Here is an 18,055-nt window from a genome sequence, read left to right as displayed (position 1 = left end):
CACTGTTCCCCGAATCAGGCCGAGATTCACTGATTCAGATCACTGTCCTGATTTGATTCGGCCGAATCTGAAGATTCAATTGCGATCCAATCAGCAATATGGCCATAAATACAGCTTTATATGTTTTTTCTAATACCTCAGGGTACCAGGTGCAGCTCATGAAATGGTGGGCAGATAGAGTGTCCCATAGGAGCGGACCAGAAGTACTTCTGGTACACTTCTGGGTCCACCACCAAGCGCACGGAAGACCCCCCGCAACACACTCCCATGGGATGCTCCATCCACCCCACCATCTAAGTGTTCACAAGCCTGGTACCTCGAAGTACACAGAAAAAAAAACAAAGCTGTGTCTATGGCCAAGTCGTCAAATTTCTCTGAATCAATTTGGAGGCTTCCAGTTCAATTCAGAGAGATTAATGGGTCTTCTGATTTGATTCGGATTTGGAGATTCAACCACCAAATTGGGCTGAATCTCCTTTGAACTGAATCGGCAACTGAAGCTTCACGCAGCCCTAGTAGTTAGTATCATGCCACATTATTCTACACATCAAGCTCACACAAATGAAGCTCGTTTGTTCTGATCTTCATAATAGGTGTTTTGTATTTGCCATATGACTTTTGTACTATGGTCTCCTGCATATAAAATGGACAGGAGATGTCCCATGACAAGTTTAATATATGAGAATGAATACCAGATTGTATGGCTTCTTCTCACCAAAGTTCAATACCAAAGTTCAACTGGGGAGGTGGGGGAGAAAAAGGACACAAAGGAACTCAACCCCTAAGAGCCACTAAAAAAAAAGTTTCTAAATCAAAGTCTTTCAGATTTCATTTTTGCAATGAAAATCTGGCATTTTACATGGAAAGTAAAATCCATTTTGTGATTTCTATGTATCACTCCTCTCTATGGTTCTCTCTATTAGCATTCTTCCGTATAGTTTGCTTGCACAATGCACACACACACAGTACAGTGGCTTTCTTCCCCTCTAGTGGTGGCTGCAGCAAGACAAACTTGTTAAAACCTTGTTTAACTGAGAGAGTCTGGTGGCTCAGGTGCTAGCAACTCATGATTTAAAACCCAGAATGCCTAGGTTTCAGCTGTGCTGTTAATAACCAGCTTAAGCCTTCATCTTCTAAAAAAAATCTGTCTTTTATTGCTCATGAACTTCTGGGTCCATGTAGAAATTCTGTCTTTCTTACCAATCTTTGAAGTCCCACACTTATAAGTTGAACCCATTCTTTAAGAATATATCTATGTCCCCTCTCAGCCATACTATTCGCTTTTAATATAAATCTGGTAACCTTCTGATTTTTTGCATTCATATATTTCAAAAGTATGCTAACCAACATTCTAGTAGAATGTATATACCAGTTCTCATTCCATTCTCGGTTTCTAGAACTAGATAGATCTTGACACACTTTTCTGCCTTTTAAGAAAAGAATGTAATTTTTATTCCTGTTTTACTTTTGAAACTAAAATGAGACATAAAAAAAGCTGATTGAGCAGTGATTCTTAGTTAGGATGCATGGCATCCCCAATGCCATGCAACGTTAGTACCGTTAAGTGTGCAGACATGATTCACAACTTAAACCCAGAGGGTGTGTCCAGCCAAGTGTAGATGTAGCGGCTCACCTTGCACCACCACTACTTGTCCCCAAGAAATGCCTGTGCCAAGCGCGCTTTGGCTTACAGCAAGTTAACCCGGGTGGGGTAGGGGACGCTGGCCCCAGAAGCCTTACCTGGGGTCCTGGGGACCTCCCAGAGCTGCAGCAGCAGGGATTCTGCTGCATGGAGCTTAGCTAGCTTAGCTACCAGCCACAGTGCGGCTCCAGGCAACCTGGCTCCACTTTTGATCGGTGCACACTGTCTGTGTGCACTGATCCACTTTTTCTTTCCTGTGGGACTTTCTGACCCTTGGATATCTAGGGGTCAAAAAAAACCAAAGGAAAAAAAAGTGAAGCAGCGCACACATGGACAGTGCTCCCTTGCAGCATGGAGAACTTCTAAATGTGCACCGCAAACATGCCTGCAGTGCCACATACCGCACAGCCATGCTTGTCAGGACACAGCCAGAGATTCCAAGTAAGTATCTATGGTGTTAAAAACATTTGAACTGTTGTGGTCTTTCTGAGTTGTTAGCAACAGAAAACTGCTCCGGTTTCTTTGTAGTCAAAAAAACAAGCAAAAACATTTAATGCTAGTTGAGAATGAACCACTGCCACAGAGGTTCTTTCTGGCTTTGGAGATAAATCCAAACTTCCCTCAACATTCACAGCTGTTTGCATTTGGTATTACAATTTAGATCTCTAATTAAAGCATTATTTTATGTAAGAAAAAACTGACATGTAAAAAACATAAAAAGGACATGGACACTGTATAAAACATACATGGAGCTCAAATCTGTAACTGTCACTTTGATGGGGAACTGTCAGAGTAAACAGTTTGGCAAGCCTCAAACAACCTAAGGTCTTTATTAGTTTTATCCATAAAGGTGACCTCTAGCTGCCATCAAAGTCAAAGGAAATTGAGAAAGCTCAGCACCCCAGAACTGAGTCTCTCTCTCTCTCCCCCCACCCTGCTCCCCAACCTTCAGGGTCTACTCAAATCACTGGAAAGTCTCGTACTGAATTCAGTGGCAGTGATATCACATAGGAACAATACTTGAAGCTATGCATGGAAATAATCATCTGTCAGGGTTGGGGAAGGATCCAGCCATTTTGAATGCTTTGGCTAAATATGTCACAGTTTTAAAGATTAGGCTACAATGGGAGGAAGAGGAATATAACCTGACCTCTGACTTAGCACAGAACTTAAATACACAAAAAAAACTTTAGGAATATATGGAATCCCACTGGTGTCAGCAGTACTGCACATGTTTCTAGTGAAACATGAGATTAAGTGTTCTGCTGAAAAAGGACTTCAATTCCAAGGAGTGATTTTTCACTTTCTCTCCCAACATCCTCACTTAAAAATACACCTTTGGCAGGGTGCAAGTGCGACCTTTAAAACAATCAGCATTTACCATAAATTACTACACGTTGGTAATGAAGTTGCTAAAAGATTTCTAAGTGCTTAGAAGATGAAATAAGGGTAGTAGTTACAACATCTATTGGCAAATGTTAATGTTTTAATGTTTATCTCAAGGGACTGCATCTCAGAAAGTTCAATTATCAACTAGAACCTAAACTAATAGATGTAGGGAGACCTGTATTCCTTTAAAATTCATGGAAAGAGAAAAATTTGGAGTCTGATTCTAATTTTGAACCACTGCTGGGGGCGCAGCCACACACACAAGCACATGCACTTGCAGCAGTACAAATTTGTGCCGGAGGTTTATGCCTCAGAACACATGCCTGAACATGCACTTTGGTGTGGGGCAAATTCTGCCACATGGGGTAAACTGACTCTGCCCAGCTCTTCCTGGATCTGCAGCCAGAGGGAACCAGAGGCTGGGGCCAGCACATGTGCTGGCCCCAGTGGTATAAAAAGCTACCCTGGTGAGCAGCTCAGGGCTACCTGTCAGCAGGAGCTTCTGAGGCCTGGCTAGTTGGTATCTGAGGACACTAGCCCCTGTGCCAGCTGGACTGCAGAAGCAGCCCTAACTTATAGTGGCCCTTGCAGCCTCTACCCTTTGCAGCTGTCTGGCAGCGGGGGCTGCTTCCTGGCTGTGACCTACTGCCACTTGTGACAGCACACACCCCCTTGGAGCTGCAGCCTCATGGCTGTGTGCCAGAACTGAACAGGGACTGTGTGGCCACCTGGGCTGTAGTATGGGCACTGCAGCAGAGCCATCTGCACCTCTGAGCCAGCTGCCCATTCAGGGTGTGAGATTTGTTGGGGGTATGTGAGGTTTGGAGGGTGGGGGAAGAGGTGTGGGGGGGGCCAGCCAAGGCAGGGGGAGGAGCCAGCTGTGGCAGGGGTCGGGGGCCTTGGGGGGATGGGGGCCTCAGGAGGGCTGGTGGGGGGAGGGCTCAGCCAGGGCAAGAGTCCGGGGGGCTGGTGGAGTGGACAGGGCCGTCGGAGGTTCCCCCCATGGTCCCCTCCCCCTTCCTCTAACCCCCCCAACCACATACTCACCAGCACCAGAGCCCTGGTGCTGAAACATGTGGCCTGGCTGGCTGCGCATTACAGCCCCAGGGCAAGGGGCCAACCATGGAGAGGCTCTGGCAGCCAGAGCGTCTCTATGGAGGACCCAGTCTCCAGTTGCCTCAGGGTGCCCTGGTCTGCTTTTTTAAACTTCGATTTTTTTAGACCACTGGATATCCAGGGCTCTGATTTGCTCCCCACGCTGCAAAATTGCAGCACGGAGAACATTTTTTCATTCCTGCACATGCCTGTTGCCCCACCTCAATGGGGTTTGAGGCGGGGCAAGAGGCACGTGTGTGCTTGTCTGGACGTGCCCAATAGGACTGTTGCTTAGGTATTACAAGTCAAATTTATTTATCAGTTTATAACAAGCCTACTCTAGGCTTGGCCTAGAGTAGAACATACTTATATTTCACATCATAATGTGTCACAGCTAAAGGCAATGAGGTCAGTCTGACTACCTAAATACAATCCAAGAACAGTAACTCTGTGGCTAAATTACAAACGGCATATAAAACTTCTGAGTTAACTGGCAGGAGAGACAATGGATTTATCAGTTCAAACTGTAAAAGGACGTACGAAAAAAGTATACATCCACAATACAATCCCACTTTTCAGTCCACCGCTGATTCTCACACAGAAATGTTCATTTTTTATCAAACAGCTATTAGAAACACTTTCTAGTTGCTGGACTCCTAAGCATTACATATTTTTCAGAATCCTAACATCCTGCATTACCAGAAATAGCTATTATCTAAGTGATAGTTCACCAAATCAGGTACCTCACACAAGTAGCTTAATTAAAAACAAAAAACTTAAAGGCCCAATTCCTTATGCCCAGTAAATTCCCTTTATGCACTCAACAGGAAGCATATTATTCAAACCTTAAGACCTAGACAACATTGTTCATGGAGTGTGACCCTTAACTAGAGTAATCTCAGGGTGAGTAATTTGTTAGTGTATTTCAGTCCACTCAGGAATAGGTTCACCACCATATTTGTACATGTGCAACAATATCCATTTGCTCCCCCTTTTAAATGCAAGACCAAAAACTAGCCAAACAGTAAACTGATTAGCAGCCTTCTTGCATTAAACTGCATTTTGTATGGTATTACTCCAAGTTATAGTGATGGTATCTGGTTACAAAGCTTTCTAAAACAGTGGTTTGCAAACTTTTTTGACAGTGTAGCCCTTTCTCTTCAAAGTACTGCTGCTTATACCCCCACATGTCTCTACACGTTCATTCCTTAAGAGTGTAAATACATGTCAATGTGAGGCGATACCATTACTCACCATGTGTTGACTAAGCAGCAGCTCCTCACCATTACTGAAATTTAGGTATGAAACCTTTAGCAAAGTGCCACGTACTCCTGGGACATGCATACTCATTTGAAAACCCCTGTTCTAGAGTATGTCAAGAAGTTCTTTCTAGATTCTTTACAAAACAAAAACCCATGCTTTGTCAGTGAAAGACAACAGAATTTATCTCTGTTTCTGTAATTTTCCTAGAGAATTTTCAGGAGTATTCTAAAGAACTGCTCAAAAGTGCCCTACACAATTTATCAATATTAGGATAGGTTTACGCTCTAAGGGAGTGTTTTCTCCCAAGACTTCTAATTACCAGTATTATTATGTTTTATAGCTAATCATTGTAAGTGCTGGCACAATATTTCTTGAAGTGGTGAGAATCATCATGGGAGCATTTACCCACAGTCCAATTTTTAAAAAATGAACAAAGGGCTATGAAGATAAAATCAAGTAGCTGATTCATAATACCACCAAGCTCCAAAAGAACTCCTCCTTTTCATAAAATAAAATGTCTTGAGGTTAACATCAGAAGATATTCTACTTTTCATTAGGGTAATTATAATGTACCAGTTAGAACAAGTGTTTTGTAGCCATCTCCAAATTTAAGTTTTCCATTTTTTCTTGTTAATTAGATAATTAGCCCTCTATATAATTACACTGACATATTTCACTGTATTAGACAATATGTCATTATTCAATTGAAATATTAAGATTCTCTTGTGTTTGATACAGATAATCTGCATTATGAATTATTTTAATGTTTTAATTGCTTCAGAATTCTTTCAGTAACGTGACTGAACTGTTTTTTTTAACTGTGTAATAAGAGTCAATGATACTGAAGTTGAAATCACTTTGCTGACAATTAAATTTCCTTTTTGCAGTGATTACAAACCATGTCTTACACATTATCTTTGCATTACTTTAATAAAGGCTATACAGGTGGATAGTTTATTTCTCTCTAATAGTAAATAAAAGCCCCATTCTTGGAACTGTTCTAAAAGAAAAGAACTCCCATTTATTCAAGAAAATTTCCATGGAGCATGCCATTAAAGAGATGGGTCCTAAATTTGCAAATAGATGAAAAGACGAAAAATACATAGCAATATAATATTAAAGAAGTATGTGACTGGTTTTGTGAAGTATGTTGGAGATCAGAGCTTTAGCATTTGCACTCATATATACTAAAGAAGGCTCCAATCCTTCAGAGACTTTCATACACTAGTGGTCCTTCTGAATATGTCTGAAGTTCAGCACCTAGTATAAGTATAATCTTGGGGTCACAAAGTAGATGGGTATATTATAGTCACTGATAGCTGCATGTTTACTGATGTGCTGAATAAAATCTAGGTAATTTGGTAAATACAAATACCAAATTTATCTTCTCTGTTCTTTTCATTACTTCATAGACCAATCATATTTATCCCTTCCTTTCTAATATTTTCTCTCTTTCCCAATATGGAAACTTTTCCATGATTCTAATCACTCTGGTCACATCTGGCAGGCCCTTTAATTCTACTGCAGTCTTCATTTTGCTATTTGAGTGATGAAAACCAAAATACTGCTCAAGGTCTACTCACGGTCTATGAAAGCAAAAGACAATATCTGAAGAAGGAGCATCACAGACTGTGTCAAAGCTAGCTGACAGATGAAGCAGATGGAGATACTTCGGCAAGAGTTTGGTTACAGCTGAATTCAAGAAGTGCAAGCAAGATTGAATGGCTTTTCAGGATATGAATTCCAGGCAGCAACACTATACAGTCAGTAAAGTTAGAGATGAAAGGATGAAAAGCAGTTGAAAAGACACCCATAGTCAAGGAAGGTTTCTGACACTGGAAAATCATGCTGGTAATTTTAGGAGCAGAAGATTCAAGAAGAAAGGAGCGAATGCAAGGGATATTAGGCAAAGAGACAGGATGGGATTTCTAGCACAAGTGAAGCAGTTAGAGCAAGAATGCAAGCAATAAACCTCTGCATCTGTAGGAAATGAAGGCAAGCTGAGGAGAGCAGGAAAGTCGGGGTATTTTATCAATTTTCTTCTGGAAGAAATTAGTCAAATTCTGTGTGTAGGAAGAAGTGTAGGTAGGAAGAGGAAATGATCTGATGAGTGAGATGGAGAACAGCTGGGTAATATTTTGGGTAATTGGAGATAATACTTGGAGAAGCTTTGTTGTTTAGCTAGAAAGAAGCCGGAATTGAAGGAGGCAGGAAACAACATTTCCATGCAAAAAGCTTACATGGTCTTAGAATTTCATCCCAGAGATGCTTTCTGGCACAGAAGGATTCTGGGGCTCATCCAGAGCTAAGAAATGACAAAACAGACATTGTGGTAAGAGACAGAAGAAGAGAGTCAGGGATGGTGGAGAACAAGGAATGGAAAAAAATGACTACTATAACAATGGAGGAAAAGGTAAGGCAGGAGAGAGATGAGAGCAACAAATGTCACAGAAAGGCTAACTTGAGGACATGATGGGAGACGTTGATAGATGATACTAAACAATACCAAGTGATGTCAGAGATGTGGAATTCAGCAACACAGAGATCACATAGAGAGTAGTTCTTGATGAAGTTCTAGTTGAGTGAATAGCCCGTTGGGAGTGGGAGAGATGAACTAGGTTGAATAAAAAGGAAAAGGCAAGGAAAAATACAGCGAAGGGAATGGATATGTCATCAACATGGACATTGGAGTCACCAAGAATGTAAGATTATAGAAGAGTAAGTCCCTTCTTTGGACATTGAAAGGAATTTTAGAAAATCAAGCTGTGCAAATGATTAAATATTTCGGTTCAGTATGCAAACCAGTATATCGAAAGACGTGTTTGTTTAACTTGATCTGAAAAAAAAATCCTTGCCAATAAAAAAAAAGTTCTGATCATCTGAAGGATTGTTCAATTCCTTTATGGTTATTATTTTTTTGTTTTAAAAGCTGCCACTTCAAAATGAACAGGTAAATTTTAAGAAACAAAATTAAAGGTTTCACATTTGAAATTTGAAAATAGTTGGCAGAAATCTACAAATAAACTCAGACAATTTGAAAATACATTTTATAGAAAATAAATGACCCACATGAAGAATTTTGTCCAGCTGTACTACTCACATATTTTCAGTATTATAGTTTAATGAGAGAATGCATATTTTTGTTAGAATCGTAAAAAATAGGTTCATGGGAACCTTAAAAAAATAGGGTCGGAAGGGACCTCAGGATGTCATCTAGTCCAACCCCCTGCTCAAAACTGGATCATCCCCAACTAGATCATCAAAACCATGCTCTGTCTGCCTGGATCTTAAAACCCTCCAAGGATGGAGATTCCACAACCACTCTAGTTAGCCTGTTCCAGTGCTTTACTGTCTTACTAGTAAGAAAGTTTTTCCAAATATCTAACCTAAACTTCCCTTGCTGCAACTTAACACCATTGCTCCTTGTTCTGTCATCTGCCACCACTAGTCTAGCTCCATCCTCTTTTGAACCCCTCTTCAGGCAGGGGCTGCTATCAAGTCCCCCCTCAGTCTTCAATTCTCCAGACTACATAAGCCTAGTTCCTACAGCCTCTCCTCAGTCATATGCCTCAGCCCTCTAACCATTTTTGTTGCATTCCACTGGACTCTCTCTAATTTGTCCACATCCTTTCTGCAGTGGGGGGCCCAAAACTGGACACAGTACTCCAGATGTGGCCTCACCAGTGCCAAATAGAGGGGAAAAAATCACATCCCTCAATCTGCTGGTGACACTCCTTTGAAGCTGTTAGCCTTCTTCATAACAAGGGCACACTGTTGACTCAGCTTACTGTCCACTGTAACCTGCTGGTCCTTTGCTGCAGACCTTCTGCTTAGCCAGTCAGCCCCCAGCCTGTACCAGTATGTAGGATTGTTTTGTCCTAAACGCACGGCTTTGTACATCTTCTTATTGAACCTCGTGAGATTTCTTTTGGTCCAGTCCTCCAACTTGTCTAGGTGTCTCTGAATCCTAGCCTTCCCCTCCAGTGTATGTACTACTCCCCCCCAGGTTGGTGTCATCTGCAAACTTGCTACAGGTGCACTCCACCCCATCTACCAGATAGCTGATGAAAATATTGAATACAACTGGCCTCAGACCAACCCCTGGGGCATTCCACTTGATAATAACTGCCAAGCCATTGATTACTACTCTTTGAGGTTGATGATCCAACCAGTTTTCTACCACTTTACAGGCCCTTCATCCAACCTGGACTTACTTAGCTTGCTTGCAAGAAGGTTGTGGGAAACCATATCAAAAGCCTGGCTAAAGTCAAGATACATCACATCCACTGCTCTGCCCACATCCAGAAAGCTAATCATCTTTTCAAAGAAAGCAGTCAGGTTGGTCAGGCATGACTTTCCTTTGGTGAATCCATGCTGACCATTCATAATCACCTTCTCCTCCAAGTGTTTAGAAACTGATTCCTTGAGGACCTGCTGCTTGATTTTTCCAGGGACTGAAATGAGGCTGGGTGGTTGGTAGCTCCCCAGATCCTCCTCCTTCCCTTTCTTAAAAGATGGGCACCATATTTGCTCTTTTCCAATCATCCAGGGCCTCTTCTGACTGCCACAAGTTTCCAAAGGTAGTGGCCAGCAGCTCTGAGATCACATCAGCCAACTTCCTCAGCACCCTTAGGTGCATTACATCTGACCCCGTGGACTTGTACATGTCCAGCTTTTCTAAATAGACCTTAACTTGTTCTTTTGCCACTATCTGCTGCTTGCCTCCTCCCCCAACTGCTGCCCAATACAGTAGTCTGGTAACTGACCTTGCCTGTAAAGACTGAAGTAAAAAAGCCATTGAGTACTTCAACAGGCCTGCATAAAGCTATTTAAAGCTGGGGATTTTTTTCTCTGTTCCACAACATCTAGTACATGGGTGGTCTGCTGCACCCACATTGAGTTGCATTCAAGCCAACAGACTCCAAGAGCACCCTGCAATCAACATGGATATTACAGGACTGGAGACTATATTCATCTCCATTTGAATGTATATTGAATGGACATTAATTCACCAAACTGCATACATAATACCAGTCCCGATTTTTTGGCGCAGTCTTTACATTAAAAACAAACATTGGCTAGATACATATAAAGTGTATTAGCCACCTGAGTGCATAGTACATTTTACCCTCACTGTTTGCTTTGTAATGTAATTGCAGTATTCTGTTTAATTACATAATCTTTGTTGCCAAATACAGAGAAGTGCTGTTACTAAAAGTCTTGAAATTGAGAGGAGTTAACAATTTCAAGGCTACTATTAGAAGTCTTGAAAATAAGGCAAGATATTAGTCCCAACAGTACCTAATCCCCATTATTTTCAAGGTTTCTAATAGCATTTCTGACATTAGAAGTCTTGAACATGTTGGGATCCAATCATTTTTGGCCCGCTAATAACCATGGCACTGACAGTGCTGTGTACTCAATCAGGACTAATTACATTAAGTTTTAGTAAGTTCATACTTTGCATAAGTACATAACATTTTTTCAGTCACAAGGCTATGCAGTTAAATGTAATACACTCTAATTAAATAGTCTTTTTCAGCAATTGGTCTTTCATTTTTCAATCTTTGAAAATTCCTCAACTTTATTATCTGCAACAAATAAGTATGCAACTCATTTTTGTACCCAAGACTAATGAAGAAAATTAAAGCGTTATGATCTTTCACTTGATTTCTGCTTAAACATTCTGGAGGTCTAGCAGACCCACTGAGCTAGACTTCCAGTGGAATATTTTGCATGTGTTTTGACTATTTACTTTTAAAATAATTTAAAAATAAAGGCTTGATTCTGCTTTCCTTGCTCATCCATATGCTCAGTAATTCTACTGAGAACCTGGATAAGCCTGTAAGATAATTACCCTGATCCATCTCAACCCTAATCCATGTCTGTCTTCAATTATGGGAATGGTATCAATGAAGTGAAGCCTAGATGAATATGGTTTTCATGAAAAAAAAATAACTGTAGCAATATTATACGAATATTTCTGCAAATATAAATTAAAATTAAATTTAAATACAGTTTATATAATTCAATCAGAGCTATTTAATTAAAAACCTTTCAAAGAACATTCAATTGTTTCTAAAAATGCTCTCAGTCCTTGGTCTGGTTATCATTGTAGATATTTATTTATGGTGCTGGGAAAACTGAAGCTGCCGTATTTCATGTAATCTGTAAATTTTGCCAGAGATAAAGGCTAGAAAAAAGAGCAGACCTTCACTAAACTAATAACAGAAGATGAATGGTAAGGTTCAACAAACCTACCTGGATGGCAGCCAGGTTCTTTTGTTCTTGGGATGGTGCGTCATGGACAAAACGTAGCCAGTTAGAATGTCGTGGATTGCTGGCATCCAAAACATAAAGGACTTCACCTTTACTCCCACGAACCTGAAATATTAAAAACCATCGAACAAAATGAAAACTAGGAACAGGGTGAAAAAGGTTGCATCTTGTATGAAAATAAAATTATATAATTTTTCTATACAAGCACACAGACTTTTAACATGTCCAGACCTCTTGATGTTTGCCAGGTGAATCCTGCATGCAACATTCACCTCTAGATATTGGTGAAAATCCATCTTTTACTTCAAGCACATGATATTATCATCTGCTTTATACTAACAAACATTAGGTGGGCTATTCATAAATCCAGTAACTGTCTCATCTTTTTCCTCTGACTTCATTCTCTTTTCTTCTTTTTTTTTTTTTTTTTTTATTAATAAAGACCTCTAACTTGCCTTCCTGACTCCTGGATCTCCACAGTTCTGTCTTCCTTCTCGCCCTCCTTCTGCCTAGGATCTTGCTCCCCACCCAGAAAAAATGATAATATCTAGGAAGTGCTTTTGTCCTTCACTTTTGCCATGTCAGCCTCCTCCTCTCCCCATTCTCTTTCTGAGCTCACTATCTACCAACTGCTGTGGTGCCAACATTTCACTCCTACCAACTTTCTAGTTCTTTGACCTTCTGCCTTCCTGTCTATTGCCATAATACATTCTGCCTCTCACCCACTCCTTCCCAAATTATTTTTATCTGCTCATTTTCGTCTGGCTCATTCTCATTTCCTAACAACGCACTCTTGTGTTGTCATATCTTTCTCATTATCTTATTCTCCAAGATCTTTGGGCAGATTGTCTTCTCCCATTGTTTAGACTTTCCCTCTGGTTCACTCTACCATCCTTCCCAGTTTAACTTCCAACCCTTCCATTCCACCAATGCTTACCTCACCAAGGCCATCAAGAGCATCCTTCTTGAAACACCAAAGGACCATTTCTCTATTCTCATTTCACACCATTTGTCAGCTGTCTTAAGCACTACTAATCTTCTCCTTCCTGAACTTCTCTGCCTCATTAGTCTACAAATCCAGCTATTTCTATCCATCTCCATCTCAAGTTCAGACATGAACTCAACCTTCTTACTAATCACTGTTTACATCTGCCTCTTTCCTCTAAAAGTCATCAGCTCATTCATAAGTATTCTAGGGTCTTATGAATTTTAGGTAGCTCCTACAGCTCTTAACCCCTGAACTGTCCACACATTAACATCTGAAGCTAATTTTAAGCATTCTTTACGTGGCTTAAAGTTAGTCCACTCCAGCCTAGGTTCATCTCTGGCCCGTGTTATCCAGCTGGTGTTACATTAACATGTAGCTACTCTAGGCTATATGTTAATTTGAATATCCTTCCTCCCATATTGGCTCAGATCAGGGTCACTGACCACTTCCCCTCCCCTTCCCAGCACCTCAGATTCACTGTCCCTCCCACCTCTCCCCCACTTACTTGTGGCTGCCTGTGCTGTCTATCACAGCATTAACAGGGAAGCACTAACCTGCCTGCCCAGCTGCCACTCTTGCTGATGGGCAACCTAGAAGAAGAGCAGCAGCCCAGCAGCAGCAGTCATGGGGGTATGGCAGGTCAGACAAGTTAATCCTTCCCTGCCTGGTCCCCAGGAGCAGACAGCATGGGCGTCACAAGTTGTGGGTGGGAAGGAGGGCGGGAGACCCAGGGGGCAGGAGGGAAGTCCACGATGGGTGGGGAACACAGGGAATTTTACCTTTCAGTCCTCCAGGCCCCTGCTGGCCTGAAGTGTGACTGCTCCAAACTCGAGCTAGCACTAACACTGATCAGCATTTGAGCAGCTCACGTTGCAACGTGCTACAAGGCCCCTAAGTTTCCAACCCATGACACCTCTCTTTCTCTCACTTTACGTTAAAGTCCATTTCCAGACTTTTAATACCATATTTGCCCAAATCTAAGATGAACCTGAATAGAAGACAACCCCCACAATAATTAGATTCTATATATGGACAAATTATAGATTCTCCCCACACACGGACACTTCTTCCCCCTGCAGCCTTCCTGTCCCCAGTCTCTTCTCTTCCCTCACTTACAGTCAGATCCTGCTCAGGCTCTGTTCCCTTCCCAAGAACAACATGTGGGAGTGTGCTGAGCTACATGTGACAATAAAGCAGGGGGGAAAGAGGCAGGAGGGGGCAGAAGTGGCTGAGGGCAAGCAGAGGGGGAACAGAGGACTGCTATGGGTCTAACGCTGGCTTTAACCTAGACCCACAGCAGTTGCCTGCCCCCCTCCTCCACTTTAACAAGGTTTTCCTGTGCCATTTGAAACAAAAGGGATGAAAAACCACTGATTTGAAACAAATATGCCCATGATCATTTGCATACATGCAAATTACTGTGGGTACCTATAGACTTAGTTCATCCAGAATTGATGCATTTAGGTCATTGCAAACTGCTGCAAGTTATTTGTTCTTAAATTGTACTTAGCTGACCTTTTATCTTAGTATTAGAGGATGTTAAAAAGGAGTAAATTGATGTAACATTGATAAAAAGGTGCATACTATCTATTTCGAGGAGGAAAGAAAAGTTCCATTATTTCTTTTATTAAATGAAGACACCACTCCAAAAAAACTTCCCCATAGCAGAAGAGCAACAAAGATTTCACTAGCACAAAAGTAACTAAAGAATGAGTTGTCATCACAATGATTCTACCTTAGAATGCCAGCAATTTCATCCACAGCTGTAGTCCTACCATTTGATACATTATGTTGGCCAATTTTCTCAGCTCAGGTATGGTCAGTAACTGGATTCAACAACCCTACACTGCAGAATGTGGTTGTGTTATCCAATAATAGAATTCTTTTTAAAAAAACAGCCCCGGTGCTTTGTCCAAATTGCAATTCAAAATGGCAGAATGTAAATAATCATGTTTCCAGCTGCAATTTCAACAGGCTAAGTCAGCAGTTAACAACACTTTGTGACACCAGGACAAAATGATTCAGTGCAAGTCTGAGGAAGGCTAACACAAGGACCTGGCCCCTGCCACTGCTAAGACCACTGCTTCTGTCCCACCTCCCAGCAACAGCATGGTGATGGTGAAGCCCTCTGCCACAAAACACAGTGGAAGCCCAAGCCACTAAATCACTGTCAAAGCCACCCAGCTCTACAGACCATACCCAGTGGCTCTGTGAACAGGATCAGACCTGCACGCCTTAGATTACTGACCCCTGGCCTAAGTTATTCTTCACCACTCATTCTTAGATATGTCGGGATACTGTTGGCAAAATAGGGCTGCAATGTCCCAAACTAGAAAAGGCTAGATTTCAATGATGGCATTAAAGTGTACATATTTATATATTTTATTTTACAACATTTCATCCATCACTGAAATGCAATCTCTTCTGGCATGAAAGATATACAGCTACAATGGAAGATCATGTTGTAGCAGTTTTAATTTATATGATTTGTTTACATAAGGAACACATCTTCTTGTCAAGCTGTCAACAAGTGTCCAAAGTAAGAATTTTTAAGAGCTATGGACTTTAAACATGCAAGAACGAAATTTAAATGGTCACCATGCCTTTGTGTTTAAGTTACTAACATACTTCCCATATTTTTTTCTAATGGACGCAATATAATATGCCTCCACTATGACTGTTTAAATTACCTAGAGTAAGGTATTTTTAGAAGGAAAAACGACATTGCATTACAGTAATCAATGTGGACAGCATATTGTTCTCAGATTTTGAAAAAAACTACAGTAGTTCCACAAATAAAAAAAATCTTCATAATTTACCACTACCCTTGCAAAAATAAAATGTGTTTCTGAAGAAAGACTCTTCACCAAGAGTTGGCAAATTTTAGAACTGCAGGTCAAATTCTGCTTTCAAACATATAGATTCATTCACTGGTGAAACAAATAGGAGTCATGTCTGTAAATTCAAAAGCAAACCTCTGAAAAGGGCAGTGGAAAGACTATTACTTCTTTACTGTAAGAAGTTCTTTATATAAGTTCCTGTAAATAAAGTATTGTTTCCACATTACAAGTCTCATCAAAATACTCTCAAGAGCTTGCTTGCTTTTGCAGGTGCAAGCTATGGTGCCCAGCCTATAGCTATGGCTGTAAAAAGGTTAACATGAGATTCTGCCCCTTCATATTGTGGAGTAGACACAAGCAAAAGCCATCCTAGTACCTGCATGGCATGCATATTGTCTCCAGGAGCACTCCTTGTCCTCTGAAGAAAACAGCTTCCCCATTTAACACACACTCTAATTTGGGAGGGTGGGACGTGGGAGGGGTGGTAATTTTGGGTGCAAAGGTATATGCTATATGTAAGAAAATACAATATTTAAATACACGGTGATAGCAACATAACCAATATGGTGATCACTAAAGGACCCGAGACTTTTTAATATATATGGCATCTGTTCATCAGCAAGTGGTGGTGGATACTGCAGCTATTTTACTGACTAGTGGTGCATTTTCTCTTGTGGCTGTAAAGACCGATGTCAGACTTGCAGGTTCTGCCACAGTGGTCACAGGTGTACATGACATTAGGGACTGCTGTACTGACAGGCTCTTTCTTTTGGTCACGTTTCTGTTGTAATTCAAGTGATCATTTCTCATTGTGATATTGGACTCCGTGATTTAGAAGGGAACACCACTTTGTCCCATCTCCTGCTAAGGCCTCCCAAAAGTTTGGTTCAATTCCAAAAGCCTTCACATCCTGCTTGTAGATGTCTTTGAAATGTAATTTTGGGCACCCTAACCTTCTCTCCCCACTTGCAATTCGCCCATACAGGATGTCCTTCGAGATGCACCCATCTTCAATCCAGCAAATATAGCCAAGCCAGCTTAGGTGCCACTGAGTAGTGCAATGATGGCTGGCAGGTTGGCTTTGGCAATGACCTCTGTGTTGGTGATCATCTTGCCACTTGATGTCAAGGATGTGTTGTGTAAACAGTGTAGCTGGAAGCTGTTCAGCTTCTTTGCTAGATATGAATATGTTGACCATGTCTCACTGCTATACATAAGGACACTGAGGACACAGACTTTGTACACAAGCACCTTAGTTTTGATTATGAGCTTTGTACTGTTCCAGACTCATTTAGAGAGCTTACTGAAAATGCCTTTCCAATGTGCACATTTGGCTCTTCATCCAGTGATCAGTTGGCTCTCATTGTGGATCCAAGGTAGCAGAACTTCTTTACTGCTTCAGGAGGTGTCAAGGCTGATATATGGTGACTGGTGAACACCCTGTCCTAGAACCAGAGTCTTCTTGATGCTGATAGTCAAGGCAAACATCCTGCAAGCATGGGAAAGGCAATTCACTAATATTTGTAGTTGGCCTTCATGGGTGGCAAGTGCAGCATCATCAGCAAAAAGGAGTTCCCTAATGAGCATGTGCCTCACTTTTGTCTTGGCCTTTAGATGTGATCAACTGTAGAGTTTGCCATCTGATCTTGTGTGAAGGTATATGACTTCCTCAAAGCCATCAAAAGCATAGTGCAGCAGCTTAGAAAAGAAGATCCCAGAGAGTGTGGGCACCAGAACAAAACTCTGCTTCACTCCTGTCTTCATCTCAAAACCGTCAGAAGTTGATCCATCAAAGTGAACTGTGGCATGCATGTTTTCATGGAAGGAGCATATCATGATAAGTAATGTTGGGGGGCATCCAATCTTTACTTTCTAATACGAATGCTGATAAATACAATATTAACTTGTATTTTTGTAGGGCTTTGCTATATAGTGTGGTTATATGAATTCCATCCATAATCCCAGTGCAAGCATTAAGTAGTATATTGGACTAGCTTGTCTTTTCTAACTTTGTGTGGCAAAAAGTAAGACCTCCTAGGAACACAGAATATCCAGAAACTGTGGCACTGCAGGAGAGTCTGGATGCTTTCTGGATAGGCTGTGTTCCTGGACACACAGTTTCTTAATTTTCTCTATGAGCTTATTCTGTCACAGTCAGCCATGATACAGAAAAAATCTTTTTTCCTGAATGCTGCAGTCCAAAAGTAAGGTGCAAGTTTTATTTGGGAGCCTGTTATATGCAAGAAAATATGGTACATAATTTGCTGAATAGGAAGTCACAGAACTTGTGTGAAAAGAATTAATGTCAGAGGTTTACATCTTTGATCAATTAAAGCAAAGTTAATAATTTTTGGACTTAGCTACAGCTACCAAGAGTAGGGGTGGTAGAGGCTTAAAATGCAGATTCTGTAAATGTTTTCATCAGATCCTGATTTAGGTTGCAAAAGAGAAACAATCAAGTTCCTATTATAAAAGCCATATGTTCTGCTACCTTCCTTTTCATGTATGTCTCTTCATTTGTTTAATCCTTAAATTGTACTGAAAGAATTCATCTTAGCT

The 18,055-nt window shown here is 41.1% G+C and overlaps 1 protein-coding gene across 12 annotated transcripts in view; it reads right to left on the bottom strand.

Annotated features, from left to right (window-relative positions):
* Positions 1-18,055, bottom strand: part of PRDM5 (PR/SET domain 5) — a 172,622-nt gene that overhangs the window by 129,875 nt on the left and 24,692 nt on the right. For all 12 annotated transcript variants that reach the window (XR_016440802.1, XR_016440801.1, XM_090036622.1 and 9 more), the window contains one exon: positions 11,651-11,773. Coding sequence is in view for 10 of the 12 variants with exons in the window: in XM_090036622.1 (XP_089892748.1) it covers positions 11,651-11,773 (123 nt within the window). In the remaining 2 variants the exon portion in view is untranslated. The remainder of the gene's footprint in view (positions 1-11,650; positions 11,774-18,055) is intronic.

This window comes from Crocodylus siamensis, chromosome 2 (assembly GCF_052110815.1).
Source record: "Crocodylus siamensis isolate JL-2025a chromosome 2, ASM5211081v1, whole genome shotgun sequence".
Taxonomy (NCBI): Eukaryota; Metazoa; Chordata; order Crocodylia; family Crocodylidae; genus Crocodylus; species Crocodylus siamensis.
Note: the sequence above shows the minus strand (reverse complement) of the source record. Positions and strands in the feature narration are given on the sequence as shown.